This window comes from Aphidius gifuensis, linkage group LG4 (assembly GCF_014905175.1).
Source record: "Aphidius gifuensis isolate YNYX2018 linkage group LG4, ASM1490517v1, whole genome shotgun sequence".
Classification (NCBI taxonomy): domain Eukaryota; kingdom Metazoa; phylum Arthropoda; class Insecta; order Hymenoptera; family Braconidae; genus Aphidius; species Aphidius gifuensis.
This window is the reverse complement of record NC_057791.1, coordinates 12,256,081-12,282,328: the sequence shown is the minus strand read 5'-3', so window position 1 is coordinate 12,282,328 and position 26,248 is coordinate 12,256,081. Positions and strand designations below refer to the sequence as shown.

General features: G+C 26.1%; 1 protein-coding gene across 1 annotated transcript in view; it reads left to right on the top strand.

The window, feature by feature from the left end:
• The first annotated feature begins 7,918 nt into the window (after positions 1-7,918).
• Positions 7,919-26,248, top strand: part of LOC122855066 — a 54,055-nt gene continuing 35,725 nt past the window's right edge. Inside the window, exons 1-3 of the mRNA XM_044156193.1 lie at positions 7,919-8,488; positions 17,071-17,180; positions 17,251-17,500. Coding sequence (XP_044012128.1) covers positions 17,091-17,180; positions 17,251-17,500 — 340 coding nt within the window. The 5' untranslated portion in view covers positions 7,919-8,488; positions 17,071-17,090. The remainder of the gene's footprint in view (positions 8,489-17,070; positions 17,181-17,250; positions 17,501-26,248) is intronic.

Here is a 26,248-nt window from a genome sequence, read left to right as displayed (position 1 = left end):
AATAATTAGTTTATTAATTAATTAATTAATTTTAATTGAGATTACTATTTAATATAAAGTTTGACTTTTATATATTGACATATATATCGAATTTATTTTCTATACGGTTATTTATTTTATAAGCAAAAAGTTACTAATTATGACTTATATTTGAAGAAAATAAATAAAAATAATGAATAATTGATAAAAAAAAATATTATATTTATAACATACAATATGCATAGATGTATTTTGTATCAAAATATAGTATTTATTTTATTATATTATTATTTATTTTTGTTATCTCATCATTTATTATTGAATTTCTTATACTATATTATATATTGACCTTTATATTTACTCTATTTTACTCTACTACATATTTTAAAGAATATAAATGTACATATTAAATAATAAAAAATATTATATTTATGTATATCATATCAAAATATATAATATTTATAATATTAGATTATTATTTTTTATATTATTTCATCTATTATTATTTATTTTTAAGCACTCAAAATAAATTATTTTATATTGACATTTATATTTTACTTTGACTTATATTTGAAAAAATATATTATATATTAGGGTGGTCCTTAAAAAGGCTATGGTGGAATTTGATCACTCTCACCCCCTCATTTGGTTAGAAATATATAAAAAAAAATTCTCTTAAATTTTCAGAATTTTTACTCAACATTAACCCGTGCCGCAAAAGCTTTTTCTATTTTCGATTTCGGGATTTTTAGCAAGATTACGATATTCATAGAGACAAGATTTTATAAGTAATATTAGAACGTCATTGCAAGCAAAAAATATTGGTCGCAAACGAACTTCAATATCTCGAATACTTTTCGAGGTATCGAAGAAACATGATATTGAATTTTTTTTTCGTCATTTTTTTAGTAGATAAATAGTTTAGTAACAAAAAAAAAATTTAGAATCGCTTTTATTAGTATTTTTTACGAGGAATATTGTGGTTCAAACAGAAATATCGTACCTTCAACAGTTTTCGAGATACTGAGCTTTGAAGGTAAAATATATCGAAATATATTACTAACTTTTCATTGATTTGATATTTATAAATAATTATAAATTTAAAAAAAATCAGTATTAATAATGATTCTAGTAAGATTTTTTACGGAGAAAAAACAATAGTGATGATAAAAATTTAATATCTCTATCCATTTTCGAGACATCGATTATTTAAAATTAAAAATATCGATATATTTATAAGATGACGAGTTGTAACTAGAAAAAACTAGATTCCAAAGTCATATTCCAACTTGGATAAAGAAAAATGTTTTGCTTATAGCCGCTAGATCTTTTCTCAGCTATATCTTGACCTTCGCTATATCTCTTATTTAGCCTTAATTATAGCTAAACATACAATATCTACATTATTTTACCCGCTACGTTCTTTTCTTTAGCTACATTTTTTCCTCACCTGGGTTTTTCACCTAGCCGCTAGATTTTTTACTTAGTCTTAATTATAGCCAAACACACCCCTGGTAGAAATAATCTCTCCGGATTTTTTACGCAATTGAGACTTCCGGAGATATTATTCCAGAGTTTTTCCAGATTTTCTCCGGATTTTTTCAGACAAAATTTCTTTTCCATTTTTCGTAGGTAAACTCTTACTTCTAGTTTCTTTATTGATTTTTCCGATTTTTTGTGTTTGTTTTTAAAGCGAAAATTCCGGAAAAAATGCGAAGATATTATAGAAATAGTCTGGAGATTACTCCATAAATATCTCCGAAAGTCTCAATTACGTAGAAAATCGGGAGTAAGTCCGGAGAAATCATGAGAAATCCGGAGAAAATCTGGAGAGATTCTTTCTACCAGGGACAATATCTACGTTATTTTACCAGCATAATTGCTTCCTTAGCTGCATCTTTTCATCAGATAAAGGCCGACTGGCAAGAATTTATAGTGGAGAAGCATAGCTCTCACTCACTCACTCTGGTGGGCTCTTATGAAAAGAAATGTGGAAGGGGCAGCTTCACCATCATAAACTCTTGCCAGTTGGCTTTTACATTATTTCATAAAAAACGGAAGTTATATCCTTTTATTCAAGTTGGAATATAACTATGGAATCTAGTTTTTTCTAGTTACTACTCGTCATCTTATAAATATATCGATATTTTTAATTTTCAATAATCGATGTCTCGAAAATGGATAGAGATATTAAATTTTTATCATCACTATTGTTTTTCTCCGTAAAAAATCTTACTAGAATCATTATTAAAATTGATTTTTTTTAAATTTATAATTATTTAAAAATATCAAATCAATGAAAAGTTAGTAATATATTTCGATATATTTTACCTTCAAAGCTCAGCATCTCGAAAACTGTTGAAGGTACGATATTTCTATTTGAACTACAATATTCCTCGTAAAAAATACTAATAAAAAAGATTCCAAAATTTTTTTTTTTTTACTAAACTATTTATCTACTAAAAAAATAACGAAAAGAAAAATTCAATATCATGTTTCTTCGATACCTCGAAAAAAATTCGAGATATCGAACTTCTGTTGTGACCAATATTTTTTGCTTGCAATGACGTTCTAATATTACTTATAAAATCTTGTCACTATGAATATCGTAATCTCGCTAAAAATCCCGAAATCGAAAATAGAAAAAGCTTTTGCGGCACGGGTTAATGTTGAGTAAAAATTCTGAAAATTTGAGAGAATTTTTTTTTATATATTTCTAACTAAATGAGGGGGTGAGAGTGATCAAATTCCACCATAGCCTTTTTAAGGACCACCCTATTATATATATATATATACAATATACATTATATGTATATAAAACACATTTTTAAACATGCCTGCAATTTGCCGCCAATCCTAAGCCTGGAAAAAATGTGGAGGGAAATGTTAAGGGAGGGGGTATCTAAAACTAAAATAGGGGAAATCGCGATGGGAACGAACTCGGCTGCAATAGTACCGCCCCCGGGAACGAACTCGGATTTTTTTTATCGGTTTTTATATCGGATCCGGCCAGTCTGATCCGATTCGGATATGTAATCAGGTAAACCGAATCCGACCTGGCTCCGAATCGGACTGAAATTTCCACTCGGGATGTATAACAGTTTATATATATGAAATCATATATATATTTTATATAAATTTTATAAAATTTATTTTATAAATTCACCCACTCTCCCAAGAATTAATTTTTTTTCAAATCTTTTTAAATTTTGATTTAAAAAAATCCAAAAAATCTTTCATCGGGTCTCGAATCCCCGCCCAAGCAAGTACTTGACCTCGTAGCTACAAACCCTACGATGGATATTTATAAAAATATACATAAGAATATGACTTTTCTCAATTCTTTTACTTTGCGAGTTAAATCACAATACTATTATTGACTTTTATTCAAATATATAAAATTTTAATTTTAACATCTCATCGTTTATATTTTTATGAAAAAGAAAGATAAAATTGGTATTAAAACCGCAAAGTGAAAGAATTGAGAAAAGTTATATTCTGATGTATATTTTTATAAGAATCTATTATAAGATTTGTGGCTTCCAGGTTAAGTACCTGCCTCCCAACCAGAAGGGCCTGAGTTTGAGTCCCGATGAACGATTTATTTCTGATTTGTTTAAATCAAAGTTTGAAGAAATTTGAAAAAAAAATCAATTCTTGGAAGAGTGAGTGAGGGAAGGGGGGGAGGGGGGGGGGGAGGATTATGTCAAAAATTTTTATAAAATTTATATGATTTCATATAAACTATTATATATAATCGTTATATATAAATTTTATATATAATTTATATACACGATTTCGACCAATTTTATATATAAAATATATATAATTGTTATATATCATTTTTATATATAATTTTATATATAAATTAAATATTTTTTCTTCGTGTGGAATAATACTCTAAAATTATTGTGGCAAATGGCTGAGACAATAATTTAGGCTACAAATCAATTTATTTAGCTTCATCCTATCCTTAGCCATTTGCTAATAGTTTTTAAATTTATTATGGCAAATGTATCTAAGAAAAGAATGTAGCCAAATGAATCAATTAGTAATTTTTATTGATTTCTTAGCAATATTTGCCATAATAAATTAAAATAATTGTGGCGAATGGCTGAGGAAATATTTTAGACTACAAATCAATTTATTTAGCTACATCCTATCCTTAGCCATTTATTAATAGCTTTTCGATTTGTTATGGCGAATGTATTTGAGAAAAGAATGTAGGCAAGTAAATTAATTAGTTATTTTTATCAATTCCTTATCTCTATTTGTCAAAATAATTCAAAATTATTGTAGAAAATAGCTGAGAACTCTGATCAAATTACAAATTAATCTATTTAGCTACATCCTTTACTTAGGTACATTTACAGCCAATAGCTGTTTGATTTATTATGGCGAATGTATCTAAAGGAAGGATGTAGCCAAATAAATTAATTAGTCATCTTTATTAATTTCTTAGTAATATTTGGTATAAAAACCTAAAATGATTGTGGCAAATAAGTGAGGAATTAATTGAGATTACTAAAAAATCAATTTGGGTCCATCTTTCTCTCAGATACATTCGCCAATAGCTTTTTGATTCATTTTGCATTTAATTCGTCATAACTATTAATGCTTAATCATAATTTTAACAATAATAGTTTAATAATTAATTAGCTCGAATTACCGTAAATTTATTTTAAGTTTTTTAGGGCACTTTGTTTTTTTTCGAAAGTCAAATTCTCTAAGTCCCCGTTTACTATTTTTCGTAAAAGTTTTTGTGACATGAAATGTAAGAAATAGTTAGAGTCTGCCGTACGGGCTGAGCGGTATGCTGCAAATTCAGAAGACCGATTATGTGAAGCAATAGATAAGGTATCTTGTCCCTGTTGTCAAGAAGCAGTTGCTTAAGCAGTCAAAGGAATAGCTCAAAATCAGTTTAAAGAGGAGCTAAAAGGACAAATATAAATTATAGTGCGGGCTAGGCAATGTAAAACGATACATGAGTCAGTTTCAACGGCGCATATTTCGATGCTCCCACCACATTGACCTATCGTGTGGCGTAGTTAATGTGGTGATGCTTCACAAATTAGTTCGGAAGTCATAAAAATTTACTTCAAGTCCAGCCACCATTGAGTGCGTCCGAAAAATAAACCTTGCTTAGATCCATCTTGGTGACGTGGCTTTGCCACATCACACATCAGTTAAAATATATCTAGTGTAATAAATAATAACATATTTCATTCAATGAAGTTTGAAAGTATTTAAATAAAATCCTAAAAAAAATTAAAGTAATTTGATGGCAAAGGTTTGGATACTTATAATAGTTCAAACAGTATTAAAACCACACGTTACCGTTGAAATTAAGACAAAAAGTTCTGCAAAATAGAACTTTTTTTCTAGGAAAAAAAAACATTTCAAAGAGTAAAAAACAGTTTGATCAAAGAAAAAAATATGTCTTCTTGAAAGAAAAAAAAAATCTTGATTATATATTTTTTAGGTTCAATTCGAGTATTAAAAACATCAAATACAGTAAAAACAGATTGATTTTGAACCACTCATATCCTTCATATAAAACAATTGAAAGAATTGAATTTATATTTTTTTTTTTTATTAAATAAATTTATTTGTCTTGAAAAAAAAACAAAAGTGTCTAAACTAATTTAAAAAAAAAAAAATTATATTATTTATCCTTGATTACGTTTTGTTGTATTATTGTCTATTCGAATACCTCTTCTGAGAAAACCTTTATTTATTTTTGTTGTCTTAACTAGGAATCGAACCTACTATCTCCAATTACTAAGTGCATATCTTTACCCACGTGTTTTTTGTAAATTTAAAGTACAAGTTGGCCCAGATGTTAGATATCTAAATTTGAATTTTTAAATTTGTTTAATTAAATATTATTTTAGGAATAAATTTTTTTTGTATTTAAAATTTAACCATAAATTGCTTATCATTGTTGAGTTAAATTATTTGTTCAAGTAAAATTTGTTTAGTTGAAAAAATTATTTATTTGTGAATATTTATAATTTTTATATTTATTGCAGAGACAAATAATGTTGTTCTAACAGTAAATTTGTCTCCTTAAAATAAATAAATAAATAATTTTTTCAATTAAACAAATTTTACTTTAACAAATAATTTAACCCAACAATGATAAATAATTTATGGTTAAATTTTGAATACCAAAAAAAGTTTACTCTTGAAATAATATTTCATTAAACAAATTTATAAATTTATATTTAGACATCTAACATCTTGTTCTTCAAAAGATTCAAAATTTTTCCAATAAAATTTTTTTATTTTTTTTATTCGTCGTGGAACCTTCAAGAGAAAGACAATTAAAGACGATATAACCTGGTGCTGAAATTTTTCAGTCCTGTTATTTTCGTGAAAAAAACCAGAAACTTAGAAAAAATAACGAAGTTCCCACGCCGGGAATTGAACCCGGATCTTTTGTTTACCGGGCAAACGCCTTCACCACTAGACTACAGAGCTTCTTATTTTTTCTAAGTTTCATCAAGTTGACTCCGACGCCCTTCTATTCGTCAATTTATTTCTTGAAATATATTTAAGCGATTTTATATTTTTTTTGTGTTTTTTTTTTTTGTTTTTTTTGATACCCTACTATTTCATTTGAATTTATTTTCTAACCAGGTTCGATCCCACGACCTCCTAATCACTAAACCTATACCCTAACGCGTGAGACTATTTTTACAAGTTGGATGCATTCGAAATTTTGTTCACATAAGCTATATGATGACCCATACAAATATAATTGATTAAGAAAATGAAAAAAAAGTCCATTATCGTTATTTCTAATCTAATTGAATAGCTTTTTAAATAATTAATTATGGCAAATGTTGCTAAGGAAAGAATGTAACCAAATAAATTAATTCGTAGTCTAGATTAATTTTTCAGACATTTGATACAATAATTTTGTTTTAAAATAGAAAACAATACTGTGAAATGAATCTAGACTACGAATTAATTTATTTGGCTACATCTTTTCCTAAGATACATTTCCCATAATTAATTCATGAAAAAGCTATTGGCAAATGTATCTGAGGAAAGGATGTAGTAAAATCAATTAATTAGATTAATTCTACAGCCATTTGACAGAATTATTTTAATGTTATATAGAAAATATCGCTGTGGAATTAATCTAGACTACGAATTAATTTATTCGGCTACATCCTTCTCTTAGAAACAACGCCAATAGCTATTTAATTAATTATGGCAAACGTTTCTAAGGAAAGGATGTAGCCAAACAAATTATTTCGTAGTCTGGATTAATTTCTCAGCAGTATTTTCTATATTAAATTGAAATTATTGTGTCAAATGGCTGAGGAATTAATCTCGACGACGAATTAATTTATCTGGCTACATCCTTTCCTTAGAAATATTTGCCAATAGCTATTTAATTAATTAATTATTTCCTGAAGTCAATATATCTAATATTTATAAATCAACAGGTAAGTTACATCTATTTGCCATCGGTAATTAAATTTTTTTAATAATTTGAAAGCTATTGAGAAATGGCTAAGGAATGGATGTAACTTAACTGTTAATTTTTTTTCTAATTTAATTTTTAAAATATTAACAGGTAAGCTACGTCTATTCCTTAGCCATTTGTCAAAGAGGAAACAGTACTGTTTCGATTCGTTGATCATTTTCAAAAGACGATGCAGGACGATCGTCTTTGAAAGAAAGACAATTAAAGCCGATACAACACGATTAGCTTGCATTTAGGACGGAGCATGACGCACACTCACAAGGAAAAATATATATCTACTAAATATATCCAAAAATATAGTGAAATTATAACAGAATATATGTATATAAAAGTTATAGTGTTTTGGCCCAAAGTTATAACTGTAAACTATATCCACTTAATATATTTTCAATATATATCTCATAATATATTTCAGAGATATAGCTGTTTTATATTTTGTGTTTATTGAGTAGGGCTGAAAAATTTCAACACGGGGTGATACTAGACAACACAAATATTTAGTTTACAAAAAAAAAAGACAAATTAAACTTATTTGTCTGATTATACCAATTTTCAACTTTTTATAAGTTGATATTTATTACTGTTCAATTAAATTCTTCGTAAATAAAATTTTTCTGAGTCCCCAATTACCATTTATTGTAGTGTGTCAAAAATGAAGTGGGGAAAGCAAGAAAAAAGCAAGCAAGGCAGGAAAGAAATAGGATAGTGGCAAGGTTTCCTTTCAAGCTGCTCACCAGTCTTAACAAACACTGAGTCAAGCAGGTGAACGGCTATTCAGAATTAAACTCATCAACAAGTCCCGGTCTACCACCTCGAGTTCGTTGTCCGATATAAATTGGATAGCTTTTTATTTGGAATAATAATTAATTTCTAGTGTCTACAAAGTATAAAAACAAAATATAAAGTGATTCCGGTAGTCAAACTCGGTCAATGTGTTAATTATTATTTATAAAAATATCTTGTTTCAATTCGACACATGAAGACACCTAGATCCAATACATCAGTCAGGTAAGTAATATTATTTTTATATTATATGAAACAGGTGAGCAGTAATTGAAAAATTTAGAAATCTTTCTATACAATAAAGGTAGATGCAGATGAGAACTTAAAAGTCTCGTGTTTACAATAAACAATGCACATTCTAGTATTGTAACGTATCAAACAGCAATGTCTACCCTGCTAGTTAAGCATAAGAAAATTAAAAAAAAAGGACCGTTACTTTCCAACTGCAACCGTTATAAATATACACGCAATAACAAATTCTCTGAGAATTGGTGAAATTAACGATTTTCTACTCTTATATTCTTTCATATATTATTTTTACTATAAAAATTATTCACTTCGGGCAATAACTTATGAGAATTTATTGAATTATGCATGGAAAATTTGAGTGGATGTATCTCTCGTAGTGATTTCTCGATTGATTAAACTATTACAAATTAAAATTTCAATAAAAACGGACTTTTCTTCTTTGCAAGAATAATTAATGATTTTGCAAATGCAAAATTGTTATTAAATCCAATCATTCAAGATATTTGACGTTTTTGAAATTATACTATATTATAATACGTTTAGTCACATAAAAAAAAAGTGATCTGTAACTACCACTCAGCGAGAAAGTGATTAGTACTCTCTGTAAAAATCTTGACTAACATTTCATGAATTAGTAATGGAAAGTTGTATTTAAATTTGGTATGAAAAGAAAGTTCTTTTTTGTGATCGATATTGGGGCATTTTTCAACGATGAATATTTCAAAAATAATAAATTAGTCGATCATTATAATATTTTATAGATAACAACTATTCTGTCTTCTAACCACGTGTTCATTATTTCTCGAGTCAGAGAATTTTTTTTTTTTTTTTTCTATGTCCCCCTTCGAATCCTAGGAACCTTTCACGAACTATTTTTTTATTCTAATCAAACTTTTCAAGATCCATCTAAGATTAAAATTAGTACGTCTATCGACGTAATTTTTTCTTTGAACTGAAACACTAAGTCAACTGAAAAGACTGAAAGCAAAGATACTAAAATGAAAAAAGTAATGTTGAATTATTATTTATACAATTTATTTTTTAATTCTCTGACCAACATTATTCAATTTTTGAGCATGTAATTAACTATGGAACCAATATTTTCCGAAGCGAACAAAATAATCATCGACTTTATTTTATATTAATGATGACATCTATATTATATCATTTTGCCTTCTGCTTCATATATTATTCTAAGTTATTTTTATTTATCTTCTCAAGATAAAGTTTTTTTGTCTCTAAACTTTTTTTTTGGTATTCAACAGTCTTTGAAACGTCTTTTTTTAACATTTATAACAATTGCCGATCTTCGAATCATTTTGTGTTAAAACGCGTACGTCTTTAAACATTCTATACATATATTTTAAGCGAAACTGTTTGCGAAAATTTGATAAACCGTCAAAACGTCTCTGCACTGGCAGAAATTTTTTCCTTGATTAATAAAAAAAATACTTCGTTTAAGGAAAATAAAAAGAGTTTTGAGGATCTGTTGTTTATGGAATAATTATTATATTTCAACTGAGACTGAGATAGATTTGTTGTATATAAAAAATTTCTGAAGTTCAAAAAAAAAAACTTGACTTTAATTATATGATGATTGATTATTGATAATTTTTGTACAGCCCCATAAAAAGTATTGCTTGAAAAAAAAAAAAAAAAATGCATTAACGGACGACCTTTGGTCTTTTATCAATTAGAAATTGAAAATTTCCAAAATTCCGGTGGGAAAGCGCGTTTGGTTACATCATTTTTGGTCCAATATTATTCACAATTATTATATATGTAATATGTATAACAATGTATACAATTAAATAATTAAATTCTTAACCTTACAATTGTTTATGATAAAAACGATAATGCCTTTATTGTCAATAAAAGTGCCGCCATCTGTCATTCAGTTTTTACACTGATATGCCTTTGTAATTTGTAGGGGGAACACTAGGGAATTATAGGAAAATCACTAAAATTCCGTACCGCTATCTGCCGCTGAATTTCGACAACTATCAAAAAAATTATCAAATAACCACTATCGCAATTGTTTAAATCTTTATTAATTTATAAACTAATCAATGAAAAGAGCTCGTACTACCGTCAAAAAATTCATTGAAACATTTTCTACAAGTTACATAGATAAAAATGATCAAGAAATAACTCTTTTGTGGTTTATTTCATTGTATAAAGCACTTACTCGGTTTTTTTTTATAAACAATTGCTGATTATAAGTGAACTAATTGTTGAAAAAATTCCGAGTATAGCCTTGGTTGTAGATTTTGGCATCTATAATCCATTAAAACTAAAAAAAAACATGTAAGATGATTTTATTCTTGAATCGAAAAAAAGTGAATAAATTTTTCTAATCGAGTTAATTGCGTTTCATAGAAAAGACTATTTTACTAAGAAGACTAAGATTACTCATCTTCTCTATAATAACTTGGGTCACTGATCTATGTAAGAAAAAAATCTGACTGAAACATGCGTAGTTGATTCCCATAGTCGAAAAAATTAAATAGTGATTGATATAGGTAGTTTAGATCATAATAAACGAGATAAAATTTAATTAATAGCTTATTTTATTTATTTAATATTGGAAAAAAATTATTTATATCTATGCATAAATTAAGTAGTTCTGACCATCAGAAAATTGAGTGTTAGAGTTAGTGACTAGAGAAAAAACACAAGGGAGTTATTTCAAAATTACATTAGATATTTATGAATTAATTCACTACCCCCAGTCGTTAAACACAGATTAAATTTAAAATTTTTTAAAAATAAATTATCAAAAATCAAACATTTTAAAATACATTTACTTTTTACTTTTTGTTGCTTAGAACTCTTATATGACAAAAATTGATTCAAATTAAAATAAAGAAAAATCTAAAATCTGACAAAATAATATAGCATATAAAAAAATAAATATACTGGGTATGAACGAATTGAAAATAAGAACTATAATCAAATATTTATAAATACAAATCAAGATAAAAAGCGAGGTTAAAAAAAATTAATATTTCCGTCAATTCCAAAGTTCTGTATGTAACCGAATCAATTTTCAATTTCTATATTCGATCTCGCGGTCAATCGGATAACGCGCTTGCCTCCCGCCCCAAAGGTTCTCGGTTCGATCCTCGTCTTAGTCATTTAGTTTAGGAAAAAAAAAAAAAAAATTCAATCACAGAATCGATTGAGTTAAAAACAGAATAAATAATTAACTACGAAAAAAAAATTAATTTTTAATTTTTTTTTTTTTACATTTTCAACATATCATTAGTATGATTTAAAAACAAAATGGTTTGTATCAAACAAAAAATCAATTCCTAGAAAACGCTTTTTTGATTGTAATAAATTATAATTTATTTAATTCATTACTTCTATTGTTAATATTGAGTCATCTGTCATTTGAAACAAACGTTACAAAAAATACCCCCTGCCGTTCGAAACAAGAATGTAGTCTATTGTAGGAAACGTAGTAGTGTTCGTGTCAAGGCGTGGTGGGGGTACTTTTTAGAAGGTTTTTTCTTGATGAAAACGATCTATCGTTCGACTCAAAACGCCATCTGGATGTAATAAACAAATTTTGTTTAAATCAAGATTGTTTTCTTTCTCTTTACAAAACAATTATAATTTATAAAAAAAAAATTATTTCTTTTTTCAAAAATGTTCTTGCCAAGCAGTTTATTTCTATTATCGAGAATAATTCTTCTTTTTTTCGTCGAAAAATTTTCTCAGTGAATGAGACTTGATTTTATTAAGTAAAGCTAAGATTCGTTTGGAATCAGTTCAATTTCGATTATTATAAAATTATATTTTTCTTGGATTATGAACAAATAAAGTTTAATTAAATTGATTATTTTTTGTTTTGTAAATATATTCTATAAAATTGTTTTTTTTTTCAATAATTTATTTTCTAAAATAAATCTGATTTCAATTTGATTTAAGACGTATAAAGATACTTTAAAATTTTTTTAATCAATAAAAATAACGAGGATGAAGTCACTCCAAAATTTAGTGTACACCAGATTACAGATTACCAGTAATCATGTAATCTTTCCAATGATTACACAAGATTACTTTTTTTGTAATCACGAAGAATCCCAGTAATTTTTTATGATTACACTTAAAATTCATGATTTCAAAAAGATTACACGAGATTATTGAAGATTACACCAGATTACAGATTACCTGTAATCATGCAATATTCTTAATGATTACACAAGATTACTTTTTTTTTTGGTAATCACAAAGATTCCCTGTAATCTTTTATGATTACACTTAAAATTCAAAGAAGAAAAAAAAATAATGAAAAACTAATAAAAAAAAAAAAAATTAGCATACTATACATGTGCATGTATACACGTGCATGCGCGATTTTCAGACAGAGAAAGGAAGATTACTGAGATTTTCTGCAATCATTTCAAGATTACAAGAAATTTTCGCAGATTAAAGATATACGACGTAAGATTACTGGTGATTACATAAAATTTTTGAAGATTATTGATGATTATAAAAGATTACAAGAGTACCTTAGATTACATCGATTACACGATTTTTTCGTAATCATTTCTGTAAGATTACAAGAGATTATTGAAGATTCTTCTCCCGATGTACACCAGATCACACAAGTGACTTCCCCCTCGAAAAATAATTATATTAATCATTCTACATTTTTACTATTTTATTGTCTAATTAACTGCTAATTCTTCTGAGAAACATAATTCTTCAGTTGTTGTCTCCACCGTGACCCGAACCTGCCTTCTAATTACTAAACACATGCTTATACCCACGTGGCCATTGAATTATAATCTCAAAGTGCTTTTTGTATATTCATCGGTTCCCATCTAATTAGCCTACGTTTGATGGAATTAGAATAAGCTGTTATACTTATTCTATTGGAGTTTTTTTGGAGAATATTGAAGTGAAGTTAATTTTCTTTGGGAGTTGATAGTTTAATTAATATTAATTAATTAAGATTTAGGGTTGCAGGCAGCCTGAACTTTTTTATTTTTCAACTTATTTAAATTTTTTTTTTTTTGCAATCTATAGATAATTCTTTGAAGAATTATAATATGCAAAAAAATCTTATTGGGAGTTCTTCAATTTATTATTAAAAATATTATAACTTTTAAGTTGTTGCTATGCGCTGATTAATCATTTTTGTCCATTGCGCATCCCTACTCCAAATTTTCCCTTCATGCACTCTAATCTCTATCATACTCCTGGTTTTTAAAGATTAAATTATCTATCTTTATTTATCATAAATAAAAATTTCGGAGTATTTTGGAATAATTATAAAAATAATGCTGTCACTTGGTCAATGTATGCGATTTGTGAGTAGGGATGCGCAATGGACAAAAATGATTAATCAGCGCATAGCAACAATTTAAAAGTTATAATATTTTTAATAATAAATTGAAGAACTCCCAATGGGATTTTTTTGCATATTATAATATTCTCCAAAGAATTATCTATAGATTGCAAAAAAAAAAAATCTAAATAAGTTGAAAAATAAAAAAGTTCATTCAAATGAGTTGAATCACTCATATACTTTAATTAGAACCATTGAAGGAATTGAATGAATTTTTTTTTTTTCGTATTTACGGTTAGTACGGTTAGTTCAGTGATTCTGAATAATAGAATTTCTAATAGATTTTTATTTTTTCAAGGTTTTTTTTTCTAAATGAAATTGTAATTTTTTTCAATTTTTTTTGACGTGGTTTTTTCGCGCTAATAGGTGTCAAAGTTGACAACTTTCATAGACAAAGATAGGGCTATACTTTACATTTTTTTTTTAGCTAGTTCGTTGTCTAATAGAAAACTTTTCAATTGCGATCAATTACTATGGCACACCGCGGAATGTCGCACGGGCAGTAGGTGGCGTTTTTCAATGAAAATTACTATGGTCTATCTCAATATTTAATATGATGCTCTTATGCATGCTTTACCACAATGCTACAAATCTTTTGGAAATCTTTTGTAAAAATGTATATAAGGATACTTTTACAGCACAAAAAATAAAATTTTACATCAAAAATTTGAAGTTTGCTGCATGATGTACACGAAACATGCTTACATGGAATTTGGGTTTATTTTAAACAGTGAGTATACCAATTACGAACGTTGATTTGGGCCTCACCCTTTCAGATATTCATGTAACTTCGCTGGTCGTCAGGCATTATCAAAAAATTGACTTCTAGGTTTTTTTAAAAATTTCTTCATTCATTATTTTGGTCGTATTATATGAATAAATCTATCACATTGATAAATTTTTCAAGTAGAACTTCTTTCCGTAAGGTAGTTGAAAAAAAAATTTTGGTAACGAATTCGTTCCCGGTTGAAAATTGAAAATTTTCGAAACTTCGGCAAAAGCCTTTGTGGTCCCTATATCTCTGAGATTAAATATTTATTAAATTTATTAAATTATATATTAATAACACTTTATTTATGTAAAAATATTCAGTTTATACTTTTTTTTGTTTTTTTTTTTTTTAATTTAAAAACGCCCAAAAGTTTTAATAAAAAGGAGAAAATAAGTATCAAAATATAGTGAAAGAAAAAAAATAGTTTATAGTTTTTTTTTTATTTTTAAACAACAAAATTTAAAGTGTCAAACCTCAATATTTTTTTTTTTAAATTATGTAACAACTTAAATATCGATTTTACCGATCGAGCGAGCAAGGTAAAGAAGGTTTGCAGCATGAACGCGAGTCGTTTTAGAAAAATATGAAAAACCGAACTGACAATAATTGTTTAGGCATTGAATAACTTTTGAACAAACCAACGTAGAAAAATTTTATAAAGTTCAAAAAATTCTTAATTAAATTTCTGTGAGCCACACTGTTTTCAAACAAACCGTTAAAATCAATCCTTCATGGTTATTTTTTCATTATAAGATAGTGCATAGTACTTATTGTTATAAATGACTGTTGATAACTCATTAATTTGAGCTCGGAGCGATTTTTATCAAGAGAGTGTGGCTCCCGATATTCAAAAAACTAACAATTTGAGACTAAATTGAAGTTTTTAAGTTCAGTTTTTCAAAAGTTATAGAAATCTAAAAAAATTATTAATTAGTTTTTTCGTTAATTAACAAAGTTCTAACAATCGTAAAAAAGTTGTTATTTCTTAATTAAATAGATTTTTTAATTTCAAGTATTCTGGCAAAAAATCGCATCCACACTGAAAAAAAAAAACCACAAAAATTGTTGTGAGAGCACAACAAACTAGAGGCGGAATCCTATCCTGTCGCTTTTTGTTGTGCTGCAACAAAAATTGTTCTATCGTTAAACAAAATTTGTTGTGTTACAACAAATTTTATTATATCGTTGAACAAATTTTATTTAGCTGCACAACAATTTTTACCATTCAATAATATTTGTTGTGTTGCTCAATAATATTTGTTCGGCTACTCAATAAATATTGTCCAGTTTCAAGGCAAATATTGCCGTGCTGCACAACAATTTGATTTTCGGGTGTTATCGGTAAGACTCGGTCTTGTTCGTGTGCCTCGGTATATCTACATGGCATTGTGTGGAATTGTCTAAGTCAGTCTATGTTGAGATCAGCTTTTGTGTGACTGACAAATTAATTAATCCCAAGATGTCAGGTTGCAATAACATTTTAATAATTGAATTAAAGACTAAAATATTTGTGAGCAACTAGATAAATAACAAAACTTGATATTTAACAAATCACATCAACAATAAATGAAATTATATGAAAATGACAAACATAACCTGCATCTGTCATTTTAATGCAGAGATTTTTTATTTTAATCTTCAATAATTATAAATATGGAAAATAAATCAAAGCATCGTAATTTGAATTAATTTGTTCCTCAATTACTTTCCTTCTTATATTTAATTATCATAATGAAAATTTATTCCGTAATTTTGAAAAAAAAAAAATTTAACATGGTTTTAGAATTTTTGTTATGTGGAATAATAAAAATTATTAAACTGAATACAAAAATTGTTGTATGTTCAACAGTTTTTGTTTGGAGCATAACAAATTTTGTTGTATGTCTATTAATTTTTGTTTGGAGCATGACAAATTTTGTTAAACAGCACGGCAATTATTACTCTGCCAGATGAACAAAAACTGTACTATCGGCAGAACAAATATTATAGAGTTTCAACTTCGCCTCTACTTTGTTGTGCGGCACGACAATTTTTGTCCTGTTTTCTTAACAATATTTGTCGTTTTTTTTTCTCCGTGTGCATGATTTGTTTTTAGTTTTCTTCTTAATGATTCGTCTTAAAAATTTCTCAACAATCTTCTTTTGTTAATAATAAATTAATAAAAAATTGTGCAAGCTTCTATCATATCTTGGTTATAGTATTTTTTCTAAGGTTTAATTTGGTCCTAGTACAAACTTTCTATCTACTTTACTTTAGGAGATATGATCTTTTTTTTATTTGGTCGTACAAAAAACAATGCTACTAGGCTTATTACGCCTACGTAAAAAATTATGGCATATAGGGTGGGATATAAGGGCATTACCCCGAATACAGCCACCAGTTATTATTTTATATTTACGAATGTATTTATTTTCATTTTTACAGAAATAAAATAGTATCAGAATATGGATAAAGAGTATCATTTAGCAGCAGCTCATTTCCCAGAAAATATAAGAGAGACAACTTGCAGCTGCAACACAATTTCTCTCGACAAGGTGAGCTGACATTCACTTTTTATATTCATGGTTTTCAAACTGATTGATTCCACTTATTATTACTTTCCAGTGCTGCTCCTCGCGAAACGGTCACATGTTTCATGAGCCATTTTATCTACATCCACCAGCATCACGTCTTTGCGATGGCATCTACATAAATCCTATGAGTTCATTTATATCGAAACCGTCAAAAGAGTTAAAAGACACGTCATTTTATCTCCATAGTCCTCATGAATTGGTCTACACGAAAATAACAAGGTTATTTTGTGATAAAAAGCCAAGAAAAAATTTAACCGAAGAAAGAGACAATACTCTAACGGGTAAGTGTCACGTGTCACATATTTCTTCTCCCTAGAGCAAATGTCTTCACGTGCACGGAGAAAAATTTTAAGTATGTAAAGTGTGGTTTTCCTCACTTTACTTTTTCATTTATAACTTAAACAATTTATTTTGAATATTATTTTAAAATAAAGACACGAAATTTTATTATTAATATTAAAAAAAACAAAACAATTTATTTAACAATTAGACTATTTGATAAGATATTTTAACAAGATACAATATATATATATATATATGGGGCATTCCAAGTCAAATCACCGAGTCATCGGCCTGACCTATTAGAATTTATACTTTACTTTTATATTATTTCTGTGAATATTGATTTCATATTTTATAAATATCAAGAACAATTATTTAGGATTCATTATAAGGTGATCAAATAAATAATAAACGCAGTGATAGAATGTTTGGTTTTATCTTTAATGCAAAGCTAAGTATAAGATGATCTGGTCAGAGCTATATGACGGTCAAAGTTAGACTGACGCTTTTACAAATATTATATTTCCTCTAAATTTCCTTTTTGCCCTTTTAATATCCTTGAAAAAGTGAAATCTTCTAAAATATATTTACAAGGACATTGCAACATAAGTAAACACTTAAGCGTAATAAAAATAAATATGTTCACCCTTATACCTGAGTTCCCAAACATGCGTTTTACCTTTTACTTCGTTTTTACCATTACCCTCTTGTTTAAAGTCTACCGACAAGTAAAAACTAAATATGTTTTTCTAACATTCCCCCTCAAGAGGTAATTGTAAAAACTCCATAAAAATAAAATAAAATAAAATAATACAAAAACCAGACAGTTCATAAAATCAAATTTCACTTTATGTACAACCATACATCCTTTCAAAAATTGTTTCTTTCATTCTTTGTATAATTACTTAATTCTTTTACTCATAGTTTTAAAAAAAATAGCAATGACAAGATCATGTTCTTATACTCTCTGGGGCTAACATTACAATGGTCCAGCATTCGCTGCTACGGAAATGGGGAAACCCAGAAAAACCCAAATCAGACCAACAACAAATATATTTAAACTATGTTAATTATATTAATACAAAAATTTATTATTAATCAAAGAAATATCATTATTATTTCTGCAACCAAATTCTCCAAGCACAGCTCAGCAACCATTTCATCAGCCACCTGTTTACCTGTGTGTAATATTTATTTAAACAACACAAATTATTAGTTTTCATTTTAATTTACTAATATATCTTTACTAATATATAAGTAATCTTATCTGTTATCAATTCATGTTATCAATTACTTAATTTTATTATTCATTATTTATAATTCCTTTTATCAAATTCTTATCTTACCAATTGTAATTTTTTACCTTTTTCTAAAGATTTTTAACCCTTTCATTTCATTACCTTTATATTACCTTTATATTATATATTTCTATATAACAATACCTTTCAAATATTTTATTATATCATCATATCCTTCTAATGAATTTTAATTCAATAGTTAACGTACTTTTATATTTTATACATATTATATTTTCCTTTTGTTTTGTTTATCAAATAAAAACGAGTATCAATATTATTTATCGCATCACTAAATGTAGACTCTATTTGCAAATCATTTTTATAAAATTATATTGGTATTTCTATTTATATTCCCCCTGTCTTGAATACGCTATTTTTAATAATTAAATAATTAATATAAAATGACTATACTACCAGCTAGCTTTTTGTTCTAACTATACAATAATCTGAAGTCCTAAAACCACCCACAGTAGTCAGTCCAGTCTGTTTAAATGTGCAATAATTGCCCTTTTATTTATTTATTTATTTATATTATTTTCATGAGAAAAATCCAAAAAAAAATAATTTAAAATATCACAAGGAGACCAAATAGAATTAAGTTAATAAATTAGAAATAGTCAGTCCCCAAAAATGTCGTCAAATTTGTAGTTATTCAAAATCATTGCTTGCAAGCCCTAATTATAAATTAAACAATTTTGTAATCGATTACTTGTTTATTTATTTATATATATTTTTTTTTTAGTTATTTGTAATTTGTCATTTATTTATTTATTTGCTTATCTATTTACGGATTTAATTATTTATTTATTCGCTCATTTCTTTATTTATCAATTATTCATTTTATAAAAAAAAATTATTCTTTCTTAAAGTACCTTATTTATTCAAGACTTTTAATATCATTATCGTAAACCATCAGTATATTTTATATTACCAATTTTTATCATTGTTGTTGTTATTTCCAATAATTCCAAATGATCTTTATATTATTATTATTTTTATTTTTCATATTTTAATATCATATTTATCAGTACCATGACTTTTATCATATCTCACTATTAAATATTATTTTCAATGTTATAATTATTTTTTTTCATATTTTCATCGTTACCAGGTTTATCAAGAAAATGTATCATTTATATATATATTATAGTTCTTACCATTACTTAGAGTTTTGTTTGACCCTTTTAATTTTTTTTTTTAAATAATAATTATTACCTTGTTTTCATATTCACATTTCCATCATTCAATCTTTTTATTCTGATCAAGGCCATAATTATTTTATTCAAAAACATTCCTTGTTATTTTTATGTATTAAAACTCTTTTTACTTACATTTTAAACGACCAACATTTTTAATTTCAAATTTATAAATAACCATATTATACTTCATCATATCATATCATTTTTACATAATTATCCTTTGAATTTTTAGTTCAAATAATCACATCATATCGATATATTTTAATTAATCAACACATCCAATTTTTAAATTCTTCAACTCTTTTCAATGTTCGAATTTATTTACCTTTCAATTTTTAAATTATATCAACATTTTAATTTTTATATAATTAACATTATAATATTCAACTTTATCAATATTTCAATTTTTAAATTTTTTTATCAACATTTTAATTTTTATATAATTCACATTATGATATTCAACTTTATCAATATCTCAATTTTTAAATTTTTATCAACATTTTAATTTTTATATAATTCACATTATGATATTCAACTTTATCAATATCTCAATTTTTTAAATTTTTATCAACATTTTAATTTTTATATAATTCACATTATGATATTCAACTTTATCAATATCTCAATTTTTAAATTTTTATCAACATTTTAATTTTTAAATTTATCAACCTCACTCGTCAGTGACGGTTTTGTGTAATTGCGGACCACTCGTCAGTGCATCCATGAGTTTGCCAGACTCATTTCACGAGACCCAAGAACAATAACACAAACAAAATTTATTTCCACTGATATTTTATCAGTCAACGGCTTAGTTCTTTTTAAACCTTGTCTCAATGCAATTACACCCCGTTGGTTTTCCATATAAATAATAATTTTTCAACAAATAATTCCAAGTCTCTATATCGACTTTAAATTTATATACCAACGTCAAGTCTTTACTGACTTACAATATTTACAACAAATTCAGTCTTTACCGACTTTAGATTTTTATATAATAAATTCAAGTCTTCACCGACTTCCAGTATTTATAATTAATTAATTCAAGTCATAATCGACTTCCAATTTTTACACCAAAAATTTCAACATATTTTCATACCATGATTTTTAATTGATTAACTCATTCGTTTCAGCAATTTAATATTTTATATACTTTCCAATTTATAAACTTACCACTTTCAACAATACTCATTTCAAATTTTTATTCAACTGTTTACCAGTCAACAATCAACAATAATTTCTCAAATAAATTTCATCAGATTTGTTTGCCTTCCTTTATTATACACATATTGTGTCAAACAAAAAAAAATTTTTCTATATGTATTTCTTTTCACCAAAAAAAAATCTATGTCTAATTCCAATAAACGCTTTTATCCCGAGTACTAGAATATTATTAATTTTTATTTTCATAAACGATTCTTTTTACCAAAAAAAAATAAAAACGTTTTAAGAAAAATATTCAATTCAATCATTTATCATCTCAGACTAATGTTTTTCCAATTGTGTTCTTTATAATTAATAAATTATACCCCTTTTAAGATACTTGACTCAATTAAATTTATTTTCAAAATCGTGTTATTTTTAATTTTAGAATATTATTAAAATTTTTTTTTTTTTCATGTAGCAATGAATGTATTTGTTTTTAAGAATTTCAAAGATCTTAGTCATGAATTATTATCCGATATATCTGTCAGAATGACCAATATTTATTAAATAATAATCTACCTCGTTTACAAAAAAATGGCTCTTTTAAAATTACCATCTAGTCTCACATTAGGTCCTTTATCAAATTATCAATCATGTTTTTATTATTTATCTATTAATTTAAAGATTCGATTTACCTATTTGACCCAATTACTTTTATCACTAATTATCATTATTATTTTTATATCTTTTAAAAAATTATATATTGAATTATTTTACTTTAATATCAATCTCGACTTTAATCTCAATTTTTGCATTTATTTAAATCTTAATAATCATTAATTAATTCTCATGTGACTCGCGACTTATAACCATGCGCTTATATGTGTCAATCATTTTTATCGAAAAATCAATCAACATTAAATTATTCTAAAGAACAGTTTACTTGAAAGAATGCTAATATCATTTAAACATATTTATTATTTAATACTTTACGACTAATATATTTTCTCAATTTTAATTCAATATTTTGCAACTATAAAAATTTAAACAAATAAGAACTCGATTCCCAGCACCAATAAGTGTATTCAAATTTCTTTCTATTAATTATTTTCTTCATATAAATTAACCAATTTATCTTTTTATACCACGTATGTAATTTCATCAATATTATTAATTTTTACTTCATTTTCAAATTTAACTATGTTTATTTTAATTAATATTAATCTCTTTAAATATGACTTTATTACTTCTACTATTAAATTGCTATTATTATATCAAAACTTAATTTTTATATCTACTGTAAATTTATTTTTCAATTGTTCAGATCTATCACGAGCTTTGTCTAATAAAATCTCATTTTACATTTAAATAGTTTTGCTTAAAAAAAATTAATAGACAATCAATAAAATTTTTAAATTTTCTGACTAGATGAAAATAAACTTTCAATCAATAAATTATACTTTTTAAATTAACAGATTATTATACATTATCTAAACACTTTATCATTCAATATTATTTTTAAATTTTATTATCATTTTTAAAATGAATTTATTTATTAGATTTTTAAATATTAATAAGAATTACTTTTATTACTTTTTATTTATCGACAATGTGAATTAACTAGATCTTATATCATTAAATAACTTCTAATATTTTATATCAATTTATGAAATTTAAAATATTTTATTTTTAATCTCTTTTAGATAATTTTTCTTTTAGCTTCAATTTCAATTTAAACATTTATTTATTATTTTTATTTACCGATTTGCTTTTAGGATTTTTAGCATAGACATAGACAACTTTTCAGCAACATTTTTAAATCTAATAAAAAATCTAATGCAACTTTCCTTTATCAAATACTTTTATCTATTTTCAAGTTTTATTTATCAAATCAAAAGAATGACATTCATAAACTATTTAAATTTTTAAACTTTTAAATTTTTCAAACTTGACAATTAATTATATTTTTCATTCAAAAGGAAACTATTAATTTTACTGTGATTTTTATTTAATTCATTAATCAACTAAATTGGGATTTTTATCATTTATAATTTTTATTGGACTTTACCATTTTTAAAGAATTATTAAACGAGCTGAATATCCGAAAAAAAATAATATAAGCTGTATACTGACATTTTTATTTATGTATTTCAGCACTATGCATCTACTAATTTATGTAATTTTTCTAGTATCTATAACGTTACCAAATAGTCAAATATTTATTCTTCTTTGTTACACGAACTTTTTACACTACATCTTTACACAAAGAAAAAATCTAGATTACCACTTACTTCTAACTTTCTTTTATTTCTATTATCAGAATTTTTGTTTTAGAACTTATTTCTTTTAAAACAATTTCACTTAAATATTTTTGAGGGACTTAATTTTCAAGAACAAAAAAAAATATTTAGAATTTTATTATTATGATTTTGTTTTTAACTTTTAATTTGTTTAGATATTATTTTTAATCTTTACTTTTCTTTTTATCAAGAAATTATTTTTCAACTTTATTGTTTTGAATTTCATTTCAAAAATTGCTTTTTCAAAATTTGATCATTCGAAGAAGATCAAAGCACTCAATTATTTACTAGAGATCACTTGACAAATTTTATCATAAACTTTTTACTATTAATCACTTCAAGAAATTTTATTTTATTTTATTTTAAACACACGCAAGAATATAAACCAAGCTATGAAGCCTGGGCCCATAACCTATTAGAATTTATACTTTACTTTTATATTATTTCTGTGAATATTGATTTTATATTTTATAAATATCAAGAACAATTATTTAGGATTCATTATAAGGTGATCAAATAAATAATAAACGCAGTGATAGAATGTTTGGTTTTATCTTTAATGCAAAGCTAAGTATAAGATGATCTGGTCAGAGCTATATGACGGTCAAAGTTAGACTGACGCTTTTACAAATATTATATTTCCTCTAAATTTCCTTTTTGCCCTTTTAATATCCTTGAAAAAGTGAAATCTTCTAAAATATATTTACAAGGACATTGCAACATAAGTAAACACTTAAGCGTAATAAAAATAAATATGTTCACCCTTATACCTGAGTTCCCAAACATGCGTTTTACCTTTTACTTCGTTTTTACCATTACCCTCTTGTTTAAAGTCTACCGACAAGTAAAAACTAAATATGTTTTTCTAACATGACCCCTACCGATTCACTTGGAAATTTTTTTCTACGTGTATTTTGGACCAAGAAACGACCTTATTTTTTTTCAATTTTTTTCCACCATTTTTACACCATAAAATAATTTTTTTTTTCCTACTATCGAATATTTCTCAAATTAGACCAGGTTTAAAAGTCTGAAATTTTTCACATATCATCTCGAGGTAAAAACAAGTCACCCATAAAAATTTGGGAATGGGCCGAGAATAATTACTAATTTTTTTATAACTGATTAAAAAAAATTTTTTTTACGAATTTTAAAAATAGAAAAATATAATAATGGTTTCTTGTAGAGAAATCAAAAATAAAAATAAATGATATCTTGATGAATTTTGTTTTTCCCTATATTTAAGGATGGAAAGATAGAAAAACTGCGATGCTTAAAATTCAATTTTTGAAGCTTTTACCCTCGAAATATGGAAAGAACCAAAATTTGCCCAGATATCATTTATTTTTATTTTTGATTTCTCTACAAGAAACCTTTATTAGATTATTCTAAAATTAGATTATTTTAAAATTGGTAAAAAAAATTTTTTTTAATCAGTTATAAAAAAATTAGTAATTATTCTCGGCCCATTCCCAAATTATTATGGGTGACTTGTTTTTACCTCGAGATGATATGGGAAAAATTTCAGAATTTTAAACCTGGTCTAATTTGAGAAATACTCGATAGTAGGAAAAAAAAAAATTATTTTATGGTGTAAAAATGGTGGAAAAAAATTGAAAAAAAATAAGGTCGTTTTTTGGTCCAAAATACACCTAGAAAAAAATTTCCAAGTGAATCGGTAGGGGTCAGGCCGATGACTCGGTGATTTGACTTGGAATGCCCCATATATATTAATAGTTGGGAGATGGCAAAGCCACATCACCAATTCAATTTTAATAAGTAGTTTCGGTCGCACCGTTTAGCTTGGTGGCCGGACTAGAAGTGAAGTCATTTCTCCGTCGTCTCTACAACACACATATACGCATTCTTACACCCAAAATCTCTTCGTTCTACTGTCACGGACACTCAGACATACATATATATACATATTATCAGGAGACCCGGTAGGGTCTCGCCTCAATTTTAGAACGAAAAAAATATATAGAACGAACGCGAACTCTCTACCGGGTATAAGTATTTTAAGTTTGTGCTCTGTGACGTCATAATTTCTAATTTATCAATTTGCAGTCTAACTATTGGCTGAAAAAAAAAAAAAAAAATAGTTTTATTATATATATCGATGACCCTCTTTCTAATAAGCCTACTTTCGATTTTTTCCAATAACTAATAAAAAATTAGCGTGTTGCGAGTACGCGCGGGGGAAGTGAAACTTCTTTCAGAGTAGTTTCATGTCACGCTGAATATTAATAATAATAATAATAATAATAATAATAATAATAATAATAATAATATTAATCCTGACAATAATATTCGAATATAAATATTATTAGTTAATAATAATTATTAGTATTTATATTTCGAATATTATTATTATAAATTTTATTATTTATATCGACACATTAATGGAAGAAGGGCGTAAGTGCCATTTTTAGGAATTTTTTTTTTCTAAAAAGAAAAGGGCGTGAGTTCGGGCTTTGCATCTAATTTTAAGGCTTAAAGAAAAAAAAAAGTGCGTATGTTCAGGGACTTACGCCTTTTTTCCATTCTCAAAATCATTTTTAATAAAAGATGAAGATTTGTAATTATTTTTATGTTTTTCGTATTGATAATAAATTATGTATAATTATCAGTAAACAATCAATAATTTAAAAAATCCTGCCATTAAATAAATTTCAAATAAAATTGAAAATATGCCTTTCATCTTTTATCAAAAATTATTTTGATAACGGGAAAAAAGGCGTAAATCCTTGGACATACGCCCTTTATCCTTTATCAAAGGTTGTTACGCCCATTTTCCCTTTTTTTTA